Source organism: Aptenodytes patagonicus, chromosome 6, assembly GCF_965638725.1.
Source record: "Aptenodytes patagonicus chromosome 6, bAptPat1.pri.cur, whole genome shotgun sequence".
In the NCBI taxonomy this organism is placed as follows: Eukaryota; Metazoa; Chordata; class Aves; order Sphenisciformes; family Spheniscidae; genus Aptenodytes; species Aptenodytes patagonicus.
The window spans coordinates 10,622,053-10,642,197 of NC_134954.1; the positions used below are offsets into that span (position 1 = coordinate 10,622,053).

General features: G+C 46.1%; 1 protein-coding gene across 2 annotated transcripts in view; it reads right to left on the reverse strand.

Annotated features, from left to right (window-relative positions):
• The window catches only part of CCDC50 (coiled-coil domain containing 50), a 44,829-nt gene that overhangs the window by 6,837 nt on the left and 17,847 nt on the right, over positions 1–20,145 (reverse strand). Inside the window, exons 3-11 of one of the 2 annotated variants that reach the window (XM_076341085.1) lie at positions 19,068–19,197; positions 14,145–14,235; positions 10,981–11,098; positions 6,632–7,336; positions 3,792–3,898; positions 3,198–3,242; positions 2,550–2,654; positions 1,527–1,606; positions 383–480 (exon numbers count right to left, since the gene is read on the reverse strand). In XM_076341085.1, the coding sequence (XP_076197200.1) occupies positions 383–480; positions 1,527–1,606; positions 2,550–2,654; positions 3,198–3,242; positions 3,792–3,898; positions 6,632–7,336; positions 10,981–11,098; positions 14,145–14,235; positions 19,068–19,197 (1,479 nt within the window). The remainder of the gene's footprint in view (positions 1–382; positions 481–1,526; positions 1,607–2,549; positions 2,655–3,197; positions 3,243–3,791; positions 3,899–6,631; positions 7,337–10,980; positions 11,099–14,144; positions 14,236–19,067; positions 19,198–20,145) is intronic. The other variant, XM_076341086.1, reaches the window with a different exon arrangement.

The window sequence follows — 20,145 nt, forward strand, 5'->3', positions numbered from 1 at the left end:
ATACTGCAAGGTTTTGTCTTATATTGGATTGTCTGATACTAGTGAGTCACCTAAAATCCATCATGTCATTGTCTTCATGTTATTTCTCCTTCATTTGCTGCCTGGATTTAGTCATTCATCATTAAGAGATCATGGAGGATGTGCAGAGAGCAGTTTGACAAACTCAAGGCAAACCAATTCAGCTTTTTAGTCTCTCAGCCTGCAACATGCACAGCAAGTACAACTCGAACACTGACCAGTCACCCGCCTGCTGGGGCAATAATATCCATTCCTCCTCTCTATTATAGCATCTCTTTCAAACATCCTGTCCTGCAGGCTGCTTATTTGAGGAAAACAGCCCACAATAACCCAAGTGCTGGGGCAACCATGGGCTTGATCCTACCTTTAGGAGAGTGCTCAGGTTTGGGGATCTGGCGCAAGGAGCTGGGCTGGCTTGTGTAATACCGAGTGTGTTCAAAGTCATCGAGGAGAGGCTGTGACCTGCCAAGCACAGTGGAAAAGAAGTGTTGGGAAAAAAAACTCAAAGGCATAACAGCATGGCAAAAGCAACATCTCAGTTGCCTGGTCTGTCCCATTCAGTTTGATGCAAACTTTCTGGCCCAGACTGCCCACATGCAGACCAGCTCCTCCAAGCACAGCTCGTTACTGTTTCTGCAGTGAGAAATGCACAGTATTTACTACTTCTCATGGACCACTTTCATTTAATAATGGTTTCAATTTGTCAGGAAACAAAGAATTTCCATTATGAAGTCTGATGCAAACTTCACAATGTTGCAAAAGAGCAACATTTATAAAGTCTTTAATGCTTGCCCAGTTTTAATCCCAGAGTATCTTAAGATCTCTTAGTCTCCACCTGCATACCTCATTTGTTGTTTCTTTTGCGAATTCAACAAGAATTTCTAGGCTCATAGCTGGATTGGTAATCAAAGCCACTGGGGTCACCTCCAGGGTTCAGTCCCTCATGAGGAGCACCAGGCCAGGGTACCAAGTGATTCAGAAGCAGCACTGGGCTACAGCACGTTCCCACCAGCTCTGGGATGAGGTACCCCAAAGCACAACGTACTTGCTTACACAGAGGTGTTCACATGCAGCAGCGGGAGCAGCGTACAGGGCTTAACTGGGAGCAAGGACCCAAGGGAGCAGCTGTGCAAATGCACTGTGATTACACCTTCCTGCCCAGAGATGACATTTGGTTTCACATCCCCAGAAGCTCTTTAACCCTCTCAATGTTTTTCTGCCCATTTAACAAATGTCACTGCACAAGCTCATCAATCTCTGTCAGCGCCAGGCATGGAGACAGATATGGACAAATGCCACGAGCACAGCAAGTGACGCATGTCACCGAACGCCTCACGAGCTCTGGGCACACAGCTTTTTCATCTCTTTTCAGTGCTAAAACCTCTGCTCTCTACCAAGCCCCTTGTGGGTGGGTCAGGCTGGTCACCCCACAACTCCTCCCTAGGACTCAGCTTCTGAGCAACTTCCCAACTGCATTTCCCAATTTTTACCAGCCAGTTCAAGCTCACCTTGAAGACCTGTCGCCTTTGTGTCGCTGAGTTTCAGGCCCTTCTTTTGACCTCGAGCGTGTGGACTCGCTTGCATCATGCTGATGGGAAGAAGGGAAAACAGCTCATCTGCACGCCTTGCAAGACATCAGCCAGTGCATTGAGGCTGCCACAGCTCCATGCAGACCTTTCGTGCTCAGTTTCTACACACACCTAACTACAGCCAGACACGTGCAAACAGCAGTATCAGGACTAGTTTCCAGCAAATGAAACTCAGCCTTGCTGAGCCAAAAATCAATTTTTGCTCTAAATATGAGACAGTGCTGGGGGACCTGTCCCAAAGCTGGGGTCAAACGAAGTCAGCGTGTAATGACTGTGCACATGGCTGGGCTGAGCACGAGGGACCAGCTGCACACAGCTGTGCTCCTGCAACCACTCAGAGTAAGGAGGCTGAAAACAGAGCTACCTCCAACTGGCCCCAAGATTAACACAACATCCCCTTTAGCACCTTACCAGTGCAGGCCATGAAATCTGTTTCCTATCACCTTCCACACCGGCTAGCCAAGCCTCTGTAGTATTACTCATACAAAAACCTAGGCTTGATATACTCAATACTTTCGTTATAGAGCCAATTTTATTATGAAGCAGTGACAACTGGAGCAGCTGCGCTGTCCTTATACCTGCGGTGCACGAACAGAACCAACTACTGCTTTTATTGCTACAGTCAGGTTTTCAGCAGAGGGAAGGTCCTGTGCCAGGAGGACTGACAGTGCTTGAGGAAGACCACAAGGTGCTGTGACATCCAGCGCCAACCTCCAAGGCCAGAGCCCAAGGCTTACCTTGCTTGAGGCTGAAGCCAAAGAGCATGTAACCAAGGAGGTGGCTCCAAAAGGCTTGGGAAGCAGCTGAATAACAGGCAGCAAGATCCTTTGGATGCAAGAGTGCATCATTCCTTTTGCTCTCACCACATACCCTCACCTCCCCCTGGAAGTAGGAATAACAGTATAGCACTTCATTTGTGGCACCTCCTGAAGCTTGACATACCTTCCAGTCTTGATCGTGCCTCCTCTTTTCAAAGGAAGACTTTTCTCTCTCCTTCCCTTTCTTGAAAGCCTTTTTCTCCTCGGCCATCAAGAGTCGGGCAATTTCCTAGAAGGGAAAATACAAAGAGTGTGTCAGATGGTTTTACTGCTCTTGTAGGTTTGAGTTATTTAAACCCTTTCCCATGGACAGGTGCTGAATGGGAAGGGTGCATAGCCAGGATTTCACCCATCTGTGATCAGAAGTCAAGCGGCAGGGCAGAATTAAGACTGACTACATGCAGCATGCCCAGCGGATCCCTGATTTGCCAGAACTGTGTTTGCAGAGCCTTTCTGCCCTTTATCCCTTTTCCTTCAATGGGGGAGTTCATCTCGCAGCATCTCTGATAGTCTCCCCTGGAGCTCAGTTACAAGAGATGCTCTTACACAGCCATGAACTTCCTTCCTCTGCCATGGTCGCAACAGGCAGCACGACTCCCTGCTTGGCCAGCCTGTGCATATACATGACAGCCAGCCAGGAGCAAACCCCACTGGAGCCCTGAGCTTCCCCTACAAGGAGGGAAACGAACAACTAGAGGGTCAGAAGGGACAAGTGGGGCTTAGCAGTTTCCACAAATAAAGGAATACTGCAGACATTTGACTTCTTGCTCACCTCATCTTGGGCTACTTGAGCTGCCTTCTGATCTGCCTCATTAGCCTGGGGAAAAAAAAAGGGGGGGGGGGGACAGAGACAAAAGAGTAACACCTCTGAATTATTCATAGCCATTAACATACTGGGCAGGGCAAGTAGGTGCCTATACAAATATGCTACCATCCTCTCAAAATATACTTAGCTACCTCAATACTTACCTCGCAACCCAAAACCAAACTGTCATTTCAGCTTTTCAGCTGAGTTTTGCCATCATCTATCTGCCAGGCCACACCACAATGCATTGCCCACCCTGCTGCCCTCTCAAAGATGGGCACTGGGCTGACCACACTGACTACAGGCCATCTTTACCCACCTGAAAGTGTTTGTTTAATATCACTCTGCTTTGATAATTTAATTTTTGGGTGTTTATTTCAGAAAATAGGGCTCTACTGGCTGGATGCCAGCTGTCACTCCATATGTGTGTGTATGGGAGACAAAGGTAGTGACCAGAATGCACAGTAGCAAGACCTTAGGTCTTAAAGTCACCATCATATATAAAAGGTTTACAAGTTAACTTAGTTCCTTTGAGTTGACCAATGCATCCTCTCTACTTACCAGGAGCTCTTCCTCCTGCAGCTTCCGAGCAATCTCTGCATCAGACAACTCCTGTTCCCTTCGGGGTGTATCATACATGGCTTGCTTCGTCCCCCTCAACTTAGTGCCTACAGAATTGTGAGAGAAAACAATCAACTCAACCGTTTTCCAAATGCTTTGGTAAGGAAATCCCCACCATCTCCTCAGCCACCTGCAAAAGCCCCACTCAAGGGAACCAGCGTACCTGCCAGACAGCTGGTTTGAGAGTACCTTTAGCTGAGGTGCAGCACACACCTTAGGGAGGTTTCTCTATGCATATAGAAATATCTGATACACCATGTCTTATATGACAAATGCAACTATATGGCAGAAGAGGCCACGTCCCTTGAAGCAGTCTTTGCTGACAAAGCGATGCTAGCAAAGGAATCATAATTTTTTCACACTCTGCGCTGATACAGATACACTGGCAAAACTGGGCAGCAGAGAGCAGCCCAACATCTGTTATGAGCACAGCAGAGTCTGTGACCACACCGCTGGAGCAGCATGGGCTGCAGAAGTTGCCTGGGACAGGCTCACATGAGGTTTCAGACAATTTCTTCTGTGGGCTGACCCATGAATTTTACAATTCATAGTGAGAAAACAGCCAAGTAAACATTTTTGAAGTTCATACAAGGTTCAGTTCTTGCTTTGAGTACAGTTTTATTTGTTTGTTTATTTAAAGTTAAACCATCTCCAAGTGATTTAAAAATGTTGCATTTGGAGAGTCTCTCCATAGTCTATTTGCACCAGGCCATTAAAGGAGTCTCACTGTATCCCTGTTACAAAATGAATGACTTCACTCACATACAATGAATGCCCTTCTCCTTCCATCTGCAGTCTGAACTGTATTGTTCAGACATCTCAGACATCTAAATAAGCTTTCTGCTTTATGTCCGAAGTACACAAACACTCCAGATGTCTGTCTCTCTTCCACCTCAAACCCAGAAAGTTTCACTTAAAACTTTCATGCCTCCAGCTACACCATTTACACGTTTATTATGAATACCTGTTACATCTTACTGGGCCACCTATCAGTTTCCTTCCCATCTCATAAGACCAAGGGAAAAAAACATGAAGTAACCAACTGACACTGAAAAATTTTCTGTGCATCTACCAAACTACCATCATACTCCACCAAGCATCCCAAAGACTTCAAACTGCAGAGAGCCAGAGACTTTATGCATCAACCTGGAATAAAACTGTGGAATAGGAAACCACCTCTTCTACTGGTATTAAAGGAAGCGTGTGGGGTTTTCTGCTTTTTGTTTTGTTTGAATCAACTGATCAATGATCTTAAGGAATTAACACCCCTCTTACAAACCATCTTAGCATAAGAAGAAAACTTCAGCTCTGGCATGTTATGGTTAAGCATATGACATGGCCTTTCCCAGCACACTTTGATCAATCCAAGCTGTGAAGAGCTGCAGTCTCTAGCCAGCACAGAAATTCTGGCAAAAAGCACCAGCTTGGTCAGAGTTAAGTTATTCACAGTGCTTCCAAGGTCAAGGTAAACACAGTTTTACCATGCTGGAATGAACAAGTGTGGCCAACAGGCTCCTGTACAGCATTACCTCTATGAAGAATAAAAGTAAATTTCCAGGAATTGTTTGCTGGCCAGTCCGAGGCTGAGCTTTATTCACACACTGACCGGTGCCAGGCTTCATTTGCTCAGAAGACAACAATAAACATTACTTCCACCCACACTCAGGGGAGCACGAAGCCCACCATGACCACAGCCCACAGGAAGAGGATGTGAGCTTCTGGCTATTTTCACTCAATGTGATGGGATCTTGAGTCACTTGGACCCACATTGTATCGGGGCAAATCACAACCTACTGATTATATATAAAGGCCTGATTAACACCATCCACTTCCCCAAAGAAAACTTTTGCATGACGAAGACAAAGAATAATTCTCCCAGCATCTCCAGAGACAGACACGCATTATCATCCCCACCTTATCCAAGTGAAGACCAGTTAGATGGCTTAAAGCACAAGTTTCCCATGCTGTGACAGACATAGATCCAAGACTCTAAACTCCTACTTTCACTAAGAGACAGGTCACCCCCACCCCCAGTGGGGTTTTAAAAGCAGAAAGATGGATCTGGATCTTTAAAGCCCACCAGTCCCCAAGTATTATTGAACAAGAACTACACAGGTACATGTTTCCCAGAAAAATCCACTTGCACAGAATTTGGCAAGAACCCCATCTTAGAAACAGAGCCCAGTCAGACACCTAGTGCCACTACTGAACTTTGCCCAAAGTTAATCGATTATGTTGCCAGCAGGGTTTTCAATAAGAAGGGGATGGAAATGGCTGGCTTGTTAGTGCTTAAGGCAAACTGTCTCCACTTACAGCCCTGCATCCCAAATCAACAAAATACAAGTGTAATCATAACATTTGGTTTTTTCTAAGTTGTTTTCTTCTTTTTTTTTTTTTTCCCTGTGCAAGGAGACCACAGCACAAAACACATTATGAAAACAAAAGCTGGTTGTTGGTTGGTTGTTTTGGGGGTTTTTTTTGTGTTTGGTTTTTTTCTTAAATACAGGATACCAAGGGCACCATTTCCAACGATACCTTCTTACTCATCTTCTCTGATGCCATGGAACATGTCAAGAAATAAACAGAGCAAGAATATTAATGGGTAAGATGAATCTCATTAAATAAGGGAGAAACCTGGGCAGGATTCACCATGTACACATTGCAGGTGGACATTGGAGATAAGCAACTTCAAAGGAAACAACACAGATTTCAGACACCAGGATGGGGTGTGCAGAGGTCCATCCCCACACATACGCACACCTTCCCCATCACTTTGTTACCTGAGTCTTGCCGGCAGTCTCCAGCCTTCCCCTGGGTCACAGCATGCGGGGAGGGGGAGTGTTGCCTGCGTCCTGCCATTTTGCAGTCTTTCTCCCCACCCCTCCTATGATCATCTCTAGATTTGGCATCACAGAACTTCTCGTCATGCACCATCCTGTGTGACGAGTGGCCCTGATGACGAGATTTGTGTTTTTCAGGGCGCACCAGTGGGCTGCTGCCCCGATGCCAGCTGTCCTGCTCAGCCTCCAGTTCCATCTCAAGAAAAGGAAGGTGTTTTTCTCTATCTTGCTTTGTTGGCTTTCTGCTGCGCTGCGCCTGGTCTGCGAGTCCATGCTCCGACTCCAGGCTAAGACTGAGAGGTCTCCAAGCCTTCTCCCTGCCGGCTGCTCTCCTCTCCCGCAGCTCCGAGCTATTGCTGTGATGATAGACACCGTGCTCAGCCTCTCTTTCCAGGTCAAGGCTGGGATGTCTCCTGGACCTTCCCTGGCTGGCTGATTTCCACTCCTGCCGATGGCCACTGCTGGCCTCACTCAGTTGAGGAGACCTCCGATGATCCTCCGCGGTGGAATGCTCATGTTCGGAGGCACCGTTGGACAAAGGCGAGGGCGCTTCTCGGTGCTCTCTCTTTCGGTGCGTGCGCCTGTCACCACTGCGTGCCCTGCGAGGCTCAGAAACCTGCTCTCTGGGGTCACCCCAGCGGTGCTCTGAGCAACAGGGGGACAAACAACGAGCGGGTTAGTGGTGCGGGGGTTAACGGTGGTTCAGCGAGGCCAGACTCACAGCATGCAGATGAAGGAGCTTGATGCAAGGAGAAGCTAAAAATGCAGGCAAAGCATGACGGGATCAGAAAGAAGAGTAACGGGGATATAACGCTTGCAGGATATAACGGGGGACAGTGAAATGGCAGCCTGGCTAGCAGCAGGGCACCACGGGAGCCAAGGGGGTTGGAGCAGAAAGCACAGGTCCAGCCCGAAAGTGTGTCCAAGCACCTCCTAAGACAAGGACAAGCCAGTATGGAGATGAAGGACTTTTAATGATGCCATTGGGGCTGAAAAAACAGCCAGCAGAGCAGCTCATCTCCTGGTGATGACACGTCACTGCTGCAGGATACTGAAACCACCAGAGAAAGGCTTGCAAAGGAGGGCGCAAGATGCAGGTGAGGCTGGGAGGCAGCGAGGTGGGGGGGCAGCATAAGGCCAGGAGGGGCCAAGCAGAGGGTCAGGTTGGATCCTGGTTTTTGAGCACCGGTGCCTTGCCCTGGCTTCAGGCACAAGGTTTTTCATCAGAAAAAACAGCCTCACCTAACTGGGGGAAGACCCACACAAAGCAGAAGAGAAAGAGGCAAGTGGGATGGGATATTTTTTATTTTTTTAAAAAAGCAAGAACGAGATGAAGGATAGCTGCAGCATCCAAATATCTTCCACCACAGACTGTCACATATCTCTTGCAGACCCAGAAGTTTCAGGGCCTGCACTTCTTCATTGCCTAAATAAAAATCTATGCTTTGACTGCAGAGAGGGCTACTGAAATTTCAGGGCAGGATAAGACCTCACAAAAAACCCAGCAAACCCAGGCTCCTGACCTCAGCAATGTAGCTGGAAAAGCCGCTTACTCAGCAGCTTGGTGGGGTTGTTTCCTCTGTGCTTTCCAGAAAGCAGGTGGAAATTTTCTTCGCTTTTAGTTTCAGTAATAAACCTGACACAGCTACGAGGATGCAGCAGTCTACCTGCATATAATCTCCTGATCAATTTATTTTCCAATCAACTTATTTGCTAAGAAAAAATCATTGCACTTAGTGAACTATTATCTCCACAGCAGCTTTTCAGAATGAAGGCGTATTTCTGAAGAAAAAAAAAATTTCCTTGAAGCAGAGGCTGATTTGAAACAGAACTATACAAAAAAACAAGCCAAAAAAACAGCAGCGTAAGACTTTCCTTCTCCACTGCTGAGCTTTTTTTTATAGTATCTAAAAACTATTTAAAATAGATTTCACTGCACATGAACTGCATTCTGTTTTAATAAATAGCTCTGCCTTCCTCACCGTCATCCAGATTTCAGGAAAAAACCCACCAAAACTGAATGTTCCCTTCAAGTCATTCTATTCAGAAAAAACTTTTTCAGAGCCAGCAAAAATATACCCTACAGAAAACCCACCCTGAAAACAATTCTGTGTTACTTTTATCCAGAACAGGTGTATTTTTAAAAATCCAAGAACTTAAGAGTAACCAAAGCAGTTCCTGCTAACTGGTAGGTTTTTCTGTTCAGTTTTAGATCGTTTGCACAACTTACAGAAAACAAATATCCAATAAAACAGTCTAAGTGACTTACTGAACAACGGAGACCAGAGCCTGAAAGCAAGTCAGTTTTTGAACAATACTAACAAGGGTCTAAGAATTAATTCAATTTTGTCATTAAGGAAAGCTCAATAAATACAGCAGCAGAGAGCAGGAGATCATGAAATAGCAAAGCATGGCCGTGCTGGGAAAGGATCGCTGCAGGTAATGCAGCCATGCCAGACAGCCTGAGCAGAGGGTTTGCTTTTGGGGTATCTCAGGGCGATTAACTCCTCAGCAGGCACCGGTTCCTGCGGCACCTTCCACAGGGGCCGTGTAAACACTCTTTAGGTCCTGGTGTTACTCTCTCAAGCAGCTAGTGACTGAGCGAATACAGAAATGTTTTTCATGGCACAGACAGTTCTGGGAGGAACTCTGCCTTTTTTCATGTTTATTTTTCCACTTTAAGAGCTTAGATTGCTCTGGAGTAATAGCCCTAATCCACACTCCTCCTGGATGTGGATAAATTTTCATTCAGTCTCAAGACAGACTAAAACCCAAACAAAGCCAGGGCTTTTTTTGTTTAAGTTCACAAGTAATGAAGGTGATACAAACCGAGGATGCTGAAGCCTAATCAGATAGTACCCAAGTATTTAAGAGGTTCCAGATCAATGGACTAGATGATCCAGGCATCAAAATCCACTCCAGTCCTTTCTAGTTTTTAAGGAGCAAGGATCAAGAGCAGCACTACTATGAATGGTCAGGCAAAACACCTTCTACCTCACCTCTGAGACTACAGATTATTGCAGGAAGAAAAATTAGACCCACAAGATACCCTGCTCTCCAAATCCACACAACAGTATCAGTTCAGAGTCACAGGCTTTTGTCAGCTGATTTCTGTTATAAAAATCCATCCTGTCCCACCATCTCTGCATGGCAACACTATTACCTATATTGTATTTTTTCCAGGGACTTGTCCCATTTAATTCTGAAAAATTGAAGTGTGGGTTGTCCATAAGGCTCCAAGATCAAAGCCTTTCCCAGCTCTGTACACGTAGCTGGACTTGTGGTCATGAAGTTTCCACTTGGTTACTGCTTTGTGTTTTCTTGGCTATCCTTGAACTTCTTCCCAATTGAAACTAAAATACTTTGTGTAAGTTCAAATAAAATACATTTAAAATCGCCAATAGCATTGATGTTAAAATGAGAAATAAGAGGTTTGATCTTCATCTTCACAATCTGTTAATCAAAAGCAGCCCGTCTCTTCCCCACCACATTTTTTTGAAGAAAGAACACAAGAGCCACCACCAGTGCACAGCAAAGCCATCCCCAGATTGCTCCATAATTAAACACACCCTGATTCTCTCCTCCCAATTTAAAGGTCTGTATTCAATCATAAAAGCCAACCAAGAGAAAGCAATACAGCGCTACGGGTCATATCTTTTCCACAACATACAGTCCCAGATGATAATCACAGCAGAGACATTCTGTGGAGATGACCTTGTTATTCAGTAAGTCATTCAAAGCAGTAGTGCTAATTTTAATGCTTGGATACATACCTGCAAGGAGTTATTTTTGAAAGGCTGTTCCATGAACCAGCATTTATTCCTTTACACACGTAGCTGTGCCAGCATCACAGATGAGCACACAGAACTGTTTCTCTTTGAATGCAACCATGGAATTGCATCCGAATTTCTCCCCCGCACGCTTGTGGTGTTACACAGAAGTAACTGTGGCTTATCAGTACCACCAGCTACTGCCTTTTTCCACAAGCCCTTTGAAAACATGCATGCATGGGTGTGCTTGTGCATACACACACCACACACCCTACCGTACCCCTGTCCTTTAGGCCATCTTATAGGACATCAAAAGTTAAAAGTGTCTTCTCCACTTTTTTTTTTTTTAATATTTCCTGATTCCAGAATAAAGTCTGATCCTGACCCTGGAAACTGATCCAATGCCACAGTGCTGAATGCAGGACTGTAGGATAAGGGAGATCTCCTAAACGGAGTTGCCAAGTCACCAGGTTCACCTATACTGCCATGATCTTGATCCTTTATCGAGCAGAAACGTACCTCCATTTTCTGCATAATAGCTATCTTCATAGACTGTGTGTCCCTGGGATTCTGGGTAGTGCTTCTTGCGCTTTTTTTCTTCCTGCAGTTCTTTCTGTTGTAGGAGGCGGGCAATGTCCTGCAGAGATGGAAGAAAATAGACATTACCTTTCTCCCCCCAAAAAATATCTCCAGTTTCTTTTATTCAAATTCTTTATTCAATTATAAAAATCCCCGATAGTTTAATTTTTCAGACACGTCAATGACAGGGTTACTCTCAAAACCCCTGGGCTGGATGGGGCTTCCAACTGAGTGGCTGACACAAGGGACCATCTCAGCAGCCAGTATCCAACCTCACCCAGGACCACCGCTGAGCTTCCAACCCCGTGGCAGACTCACAGGTTCCTGTTCCACCTGCACACAAGCCTGCAAAGCCCTAACGGCCAAAGCATAGCAGAAGGGACTGCGTGTGCAACCTCAGGCTTCTAGCAAGGATTTGGAAGTCACACAAGCACACACCCGCTCACACGAGCGGGCTGGACCTCCCCCCTGAACTCTACCAGGGAAAGAAAAACAGAGGCAAGGCCTGTCTCCAGCTGAAGGCACTTCAGACTGGGAAGGAGTTCCCAGAGCAAGTCATGAACTCTCTTCAAACCAGCTGTAATTTACAGGGACTGTAGGATGCCAGGCAGGGAAATGCATCAATTTGACAGACAGAGGCTGAAGGAAAAGAAAATCGAAAGGGATGTTAGGAAGAGAGGACTAGGCACGAGACAGGAGTACTGCGGGGACTGCAGCCGTTTATCTTCTGTCACAGTTTTGGTAGATAAGCCACCAAAGAAAGTAGCACTCCATTTTCCTAATTGGTTTTCTTTCGAGATGACTAATGGATCAACAAGGCCTAGCAACAGCAAACAGCTCCCTGGGGCTTGCTCATTTGGGGCCCAGAAGCTTGCGAGTCAATGGGGCTAGTCTGAAACTAGGAAGAGAAGCTGGAAGATACCAGCAGGGCACGCTACCCCTTTGGAGGCTATTCATTTAAGCCTCCCTAATCCTCAGGACCTTTACAGAACCATGCATGTAAAGTGTACACTGCAGGCAGGAAAGGCATCACTGAAATGCAAACTAAGAGCCAACACCCTCCAGAGCAAAGCCAGCACTGGAGGACGTTGGATGGGTGTTCAAGTACAAACTATCATTTCAGGGTTTGGATCAGATCTGTTCAATAACCAGCTTTGTGGAGGACCTGGGGATGCCACAGGCTCCTTACCAAAACAAACAAAAGAATAAAAAAAATTTTCCTTCCCCTGACAAGGTCAACCTCTTCTAGCAAGTACAGTAAGTCTATAAATATACGGGCTTAAGCACATTATCTCCAGGACTGAGACAGCTCAGGACTTGCAAATCCACACAAACCATTTCTTACAAACTGGACTTGTAAGCAGGTAGGCTTAGCGCTTCATTTAAAAACCCTGCGCAACAGACTGGATCTGCCTCAAGCACAGCACTGGCATAACACTGCTAGCCACTACTGATACCAGAGAGCTATCGCATATGCTGGGCAGCTACTACACCCTCAACAAGATTACAAGACTAGCCCGGCGTGTGGCCAGCATCGCTGTAATACAGAATGTCCTGCAGGGTACGTGTATAGGTGCTGTGCCGAGGGCTACAGAAGGGGCTCTGATGCTTGTCACTCTGCCAGCTGACAAACCTCTGGGGCACTGCACAGCCTCACTCACGTTGCTCAGGCTCTGCATCAGCACAGAAGCCCACCCAAAAGAAACAACGCTGGGGGGGGGACCCTGGAAGGGAAGCAGGATCGATTCAAGCTCTCCAGAAGTCCTGTTGCAAGGATAGGCAGTAGTGCCACACCCCGGTACCGGCTGCAGCCTAACTCAGTCCACAGCTACGTTTCAGCCACACTTGGGAACTTCCCCCATACCAGCAGGAAGAAAGAATATTTATGGCTTCTCCTCATCACTTTGAGCCACGTTCATTTGAAAATTGCTCCCAACAGCACGAGATGGTCAGCACGCTGATTTGACAGGTTGCAGGGACCTGCTGTCAGACTGCTGACATCCCAGCAGCTCTCTACATAAAGCAGGAAGGAAAGATGTTAATTCCCACAGCCAACGTGAGTAGTACTGCATCCCCTTCACCTTCCTGATAAAAGTGAGACAGATGGTCACATTTATAGCACAAATCCTTTAGCTGCAGTGTTCCTCCCACCTCTGTTACCACAAGCTCCTCTTGGAAGCCCTTCCATGTCTGCCAGGGCAGCCTTTCAGTACTTGCTTGGACTTAATGGTATAGGAAGAAAATGAGGTCTTGCACAAGCAAACTGATGCATTTGCCAGGTAAGGACAGATTCTTATTTCAGGCTCTTCCAGGAAACACAGCCTTGTGTTCAAGCTCCGCCTACAGAGAAAATACCACTAGGTGCCTCTTGAGCATCTTAAGACTACTCAGACTTCTCAGGAAACTATCTGTAATCAAAAATGGGGCCACATTCCAGGCTCACACAGGTGTTCCTCCACTCCATGGGTTTCTTCAACACCCAATCTGACAGGCTGACACATCCACAAGCCAAATCCTTTGAACGCCACGGACAAGCCACACTGCCCACTCTCAAGCAACAGCAGCAGAGCAACATTATGCATTAACAAAAGGAATCTGCTGGCAAGAAACTACATGGGAGTGTTCAGGCTGTGAAAGACTAAATTGAAGATGAAAGAAGGTAATGGAGAAGCCAGAGATAGATGGCTGGGCTGAGTGTCCTGCTGAAGTCTTTGTACCAAAGACCAAGCAATCATGACCCAGGATGCTCCCAAAAGTGGCACCTGTGTCTTTGCATTTGAGAAAGCAAGCAGATCACAGACTGCATAAACAATTACACTTTCCCACACCAGGGCAATGAACACCTCAACAAGACCCATCTATTACTTACCCTCTTCATTAGCAAGGCCACTGGCATCAACAACCCTTGTGACCCTTGAGCATGAGGACTATGACTGTATCTTATTCCTGTAACAGGACCCCCTGAAATCTCTGCGCGTACCGAGACCTGTGATGACCAGGACTGACACCATGCAAGCCAACTCCTGTGGCTAATGACCAAGAAATGCCTGCACTGAAAGGGCTGCTACAAATAGCCCTGCCATCCCTGCAGCTTTAAAGGTTACCTCGTCTTTTTCCTCTTGCCTGCGGCGCTGCTCTGCTTCAAATACCAGCTTCACTTGGATTTCCTGAGCGATCTCGCAGTCTTGTCGTTCTCTAGAAAGCAAGGAGACAAGGATTATAGGCAGCTAAAGTCACAGGCATCAGTCAGCCTGGAGAAAGAGATAAAAGAGCTAAAGAACCCATCTGATTTACACACAAGAATTATTACTTGGTATTAATGCAGAGCCTATAAATCCTCACCAGGGACCAGGACTCCCTGTAATTACCGCTGGCCAAATTTAGAAAAGAGCTCCCAAAACATCCACAAAGTATAAAGCAAGAGAAAACAGATTCATAGGCAGTTTGCTAAGAAAGGAGGTAGGAACCATAAGATAGGGCAGGCCAAGGCAGTGCACAGGAGTCTCTGCAAACAGTTTAATTCTGCTGAGGAGTCTTTGTACATGTGGTGCCAAAGGAGGGCTTTAGGGGTACGGTTAATGCAGGCATTTCTGGGAAGTGGTGTTCACGTGAAAGCCAAGAAGGAGAAAGCGCAGAAATTCTGACAGCAAAAGACAGTACGTAGGCCAACCAGAGGCTGGAGGTGACAGTTCAGTAATGAATGAGAAATGCTGCTGAGGTGGGACGAGACACAAAAGCAGAACCGGTGCCAAGAGGCAAGAACGCAACATGCGTCAAAACGAGGGGTGAGGGAGCCATCGTCACAGTGCCAGTGCGGATGCAGGAACAACATCAGATTGCATTAACTGGGGACAAAGAGATACCAGAGTAACTGAGACATGAGATGAGAGTTTCATCTGTGTGGATAGACCAAGAAGGCCGTATTTCAGGGACGTCATACAGAAAGCATCTGCAAGAATTTCGCCATACTCAGCCACGCACCCTGATGCCTCTGGCAAACAGGCTGGAACAATGGCCAGGGGCTCCTCAGGGCAACCCAGCAAAGGGCTGGGGGATTTGAGAAGAAAGACTAAGAGCCCTTTTTGCCAACACTGTTGAAACTGAGCCAAAGACTAGCTCTGAACAGGTCAGAAAAATCAAATCTAAGCTATCTCTGCAACTGAGACTACCGAAAGGCAAGTCATAGAAGGAGATGAGGATGGGAACAGCAAGAGGCAGGGCTTGCTTTATTAGAATACAATCTTTTGAAGAATACACTGGCAATTATCAGATGGGTGATGGGAGGACTACCAAGAGCATATTATGGAAGTCAAGCAAATATTTCAAGAGAAGCAGGTTCAGCCATGTCAAAGTTGTGCTGTGCGGGCTGGAGCAACTAGTTCTAGGCTTGAGCAAGGATCAGGGCATAAATGACCTAGCAAACTTGGAGGCAAAGGACTGGAAGAGAGTCTAGGACGTGAGCAGAGGAAATTAAAATAGTAAGTGCAGACAAGCACTTTTGGTAGCAAAACAGAGAAGTGGCATGGCTGGAGTAGTCAGTGGCACCACAGAGCCTTCTTTCATAGAAAGTGAAGAATGAAAGAAACAGAAAGAGTGGATATGTGGCTTAGGGTGGGAAGGAAGGACACTGCGACAAGAAGAGAGTTTAGAGGACAGATACCACCAAGAAACAACTGATCTGTCATAGGGAAGGAAAAGGAACACGCAGCGAGAGGGAAAAGAAGCTTCTTTATTTCTGTCAACTGCTCCTTGGAAGGAGACCTGCAACTGGGTACAGCACGTTATTTATATGAACCCCAAGTACACATGAACCGAAGTCAGTGTCACAACATGACATTTTCCTTCCCCCTCCAAGACCACCACACTCAAACACTTCTGCATATTCATAAATTGACCCACATCTAGAGACATCCCAGAAGGCACCCATGAATTTTAGTGTTTGTAGGGCTGGAGTTATCAATAGATCAAACAACTTCAGACATCAGTTTCTTTCATCCAGGTAATAAATCCTGGCATTTTGTGTGTGTGCCTATGTGCGTTTCACTTGAGACGAGGGAGAGACCCGTTCAAAGGCACATGAGCTCACACGGCAGCAAATCTTGTTCTTGAACCTGCCATATAAAAAGGGACCTTGGCAAACCTGGTACCAGCAGGGAACCACAGTCCCCAGCAAAACAATAGCTGAATATGCAAAACCTGGGGACCAGTCTGTCAATGGGCCTAAGATAGTGGATCCCTTACGACCCCTGTCTCAGAGGACATGAATCCAGGTAGAAAATAAGTTAGAAAGGTCAGACATATCAAGGCATTGCACATCTCCAGTTCCCCCAGCACCTGTGAGCAGAGCTAAGGTGCCAAGTTCATCAGCACCAACTCACTTGCTAAATGCTTAAAATACATCTTACTGCAGACAAACAGGAGACAGAAACAGCTAGTAGTCTTTCAGAGCCAAGGCAACAAGGTCATTGCCTCTCCATTCACAGCAAAGAACACTAGGAGTAATGCAAAAGCAGAAGCATTTTCTTGTTCCTGATGACATGCATCTTGGAATACACCGTATCAATCTCTAAGAACCACTGAACAGCAACAGAGGATTAGATTTGGGGTTTTATTGCTCAGTGGTAATTAAATACTGAGACTTGATTAGTTAATCAACATAAGCCAGTGTTTCAACTTGACTGAGCGTAAGAAAATAGGCTAAAGAACTTTGACAGCTCTTCTTGCCCTTCAATTTCTTTAGTGTGAGTTCAAGTGCTCATCAGTCCTAGAAATCAGCCAGAGCAACATAAACATCACCATCCCTGAACATCACACCTAGGGGTCCTTCATTCCTGGGCAGCCAGGAGTGTTAAGTGTCAGGGAAACTCTACATCAGTTTAGGAAAAAGAAAAAGTGTGATCAGAAAGCTCCCATTCACATTGGCTGTAGCAACTAATTGTTGCCAGATGAGGAGAAAAAAAAATAAAAGGATTTAAGGGAACCATTCAAAGGAACTGTTCACATTAGTGTAACAGAACCATCACAGCACTGGGAGCAAAACAAGGAAAAAAAGCATATTTTCACGGTATTTGACAGTTATTTTAGCAACCTTGCTACTATGCTTGGCAGTGTGCAGGCTGCTCAGCTAGATGTGAGAGATGCTTTCAAAGAAGCATGAAAATAAGGTTTGATGCTTCCCTGAATTCTTAAGAAGATAAGTTATTTCTATTCTCTCATTTATCTTCACAAAGTCCTTCTGAGACAATCTAGGATTTGAAAGACAGAAGAAAGCCCATAAATTTGAAGAGCTTTTTTATGTTCCCTGTTTCTAAAGACCACCCAGTTCTGCCCCTTTACTCCTCCCATAACCTTGGAGTGTCAAGCTGTCCTAGACAATACAGAAAGCAACAGCAGCAAGGATCATTTTGTTGCCAGAACACGCTGATCTTGCACGGGGAAGAGACAGTGGGAACGTACAGAGAATTAAGGAAGAAAAAGATCCAATTACAAAAGGATGCCTCCAACTTTTTTTACTATTTTGCAGAAGAGCTCATGCTTTCAGGAGCAGAACTGCTGCTGACACATTTTGCATCAGCAGTTCTGCCTGTAACTTGGCTCACAAAGTTCATAAATCCCATTTTACAGAGTCCTACAACAAGAAAATTGTTTGCAGTTCCCAGCAAGTAACAGAAAGGAATCATCTCTGCCATACAAAATTAATTTTTATGTTGTCATTTACACGCTCACATCTCTAATTGGTAACAAAGACAAAGCTATTGAAAGAAAGCACAGACTTGAGATACACACATGTATCTACCCAATGCTGCCCGAGTATGCTGGGAACATTGAGAACAGTGGCTGATTTGTCACGTCCCAGCTTCAAATCTTTTATGAGCAGCTCCTTTGAAGCCAGTCCTATACCTCACACATCTGCAATACAGTGCTCTTCTACTCCATCGCTGCCTCTGCCAGATGAGCCACCCAGGGTTTGTGATCCACCACCAACTGTACCTGGTGGGTGGCATCACAGAGCACGACACAAGCCAGGAGGCAGCACAGCCGCTGGGAGATGCGCCCTACCTTGCAGACCCTGCATTTGCAGGGAGCCCCGTTAGAAAGCAAACTCCTGTCTCTCATCATTGGGGTCTGACTGAGCCCTCTCACACGACCCATTCATTACATCTCACGCATTGCAAGAGACTGGGGGGGCGGGGGGACAAAAAAAAAAAAGGAAAAGCACCAGTGTCAACTCTGGATTGGAAAGTACAGTTTGTTTTGCCCTGCGCTGCCATGTTTCATTTCTACACCAGCTCCACAGCCTAAGAGCCATGGCACACAGAAAGCCAAATCACAGGCCACAGGGTTAGATCTGGGGTGTGGGGCCTGAGCAAACCGGATCGCTCATTAAACGTTCTCCCACAGCTGCTGCAGAAGTCAGTGACTGCAAGAGAAGGCCTGTCCCCCAACACCCATCTCCACCAAGTGACCCTGGGGCAGCAGCTCCTCTTCCCGGGTCACTTCACGCTGGAGTACCTGCAAGTGCAAGCAGGGGCTTTCAGCTGTTCAGTGCAGCAGGACACCAAAAAGCATTGCACCCAGCTCCTCAAAAGCACTCATCAGGCACAATGCACACATGCCAATATCTGCAGTTTCCACAAGAGAGAGAATTCACTGTAACACTCTATTTCTGTGGTGCTGTTTCTTCTTTCTCAGACTTTAGCCAGGGACAAGATCAATGCAAATGGCCAAGTTATCCCACTTTGCCAACAGGCAGCAGAACAAGAAGGCTCCTTCCCGTAGTCTGGCAACGGAGTCCAAGCCAGGACGGGCTCCAGGGCCACCTACTCCCACCCTGTCCTCATTACTCTGTGCCAGAGCCTGCTATCAATACTTTTACAGCATCAGATAGCCAAAGGAAAAAGAAAACAAAAGCAAAAGGCTGATCAACCTGAACCCCATGTACTGTCAATCAACTCAAATCAAAGCAGCCGATTTCAGTGCTCTGACCAAATGAGACTAGCATTTCAACAGTTCCATCCCAAACTCACAAGTCTTTTCGGTGTTTCTGGATTTGAGCACGTGCTTTCAGATCCTCCTCTTCTTGCAGTTGCTTGGCCACCTGCAAGTCATGTTTCACCAGACGATTACGCTGAACATTTGTTGCCAAGTGATGCTCAACTGGAAAGAGACAAGAACCCCCAAGTCAGCCTGCAGAACTTCATGGTGTGAACAAGACAAAGTAAGTGAGAGGGAGATTCCAGGCCAGAAAGGAAGACAGTTCTTGGCAGGAAAACATCCCGTAACATCTCTAAAGGTGGGGAAGTCCTGAACTGAAATTATGCTAGCAGCTTGAGATTGCCTCATTTCAGCACTGAGGGGGCTGTATACATGTGTCTGTTACCAAAACAAGATCTGCATATCTTAATCACATCCAGATTTATACAGAATATTTTTTAGGCTTTGAATTTCATATTCTGGCCACAGGAAATTACTCTAGATTAATAAAGTGGGGCTGGAAGGGACCACCACAGGCCAGTGAGGATGAGTTGAACCTAAACCGCTTCTGATGGATGCTTCCCTAATTTGTTCTCAAGAACCTCTAGAGGAGGAAAGTCCTCTCGCTCTAAACATAATCGGTTCCAGAATCTCACTACCTTTATATTTAGCAACAGAGCAACCAAGTACTACAGCGAGTCCTTTACCATACATGGATACTGCCTGCAAGAAAAGATAGCTACATGAGCTGCAGCTGAGAGCCAGCTTCAATTCAGTGGTCTCAGGTTCCAGCAGCAAGGGCACAACTTCAGCACAAGCTGCACGCTTGGTGGAGTAGCTGGAACAGCATTAGCACCTAGTACTGGTAGATACCAATTGTCTTGGCAGCCAGCAAAGCAGAACAGATAGGCCACCACACCTGAAACTGCAATGCAAACATACCCCAAGTAACAGATAAGAATGTTAAAAAAAAAAATTACCAGTCACTTTGAAGTTCCTGGCTGTACTTTTTTTCCTCCTTCTTAAACCCTACAGTGTACAGCTGCCCTACCTCAAATGTCTTAAAAGGAAGCCTCCTTTCAAAAGGCAGGCACTAGCGATTCGGAAATAAGTAAATAAACAGAACTCTTC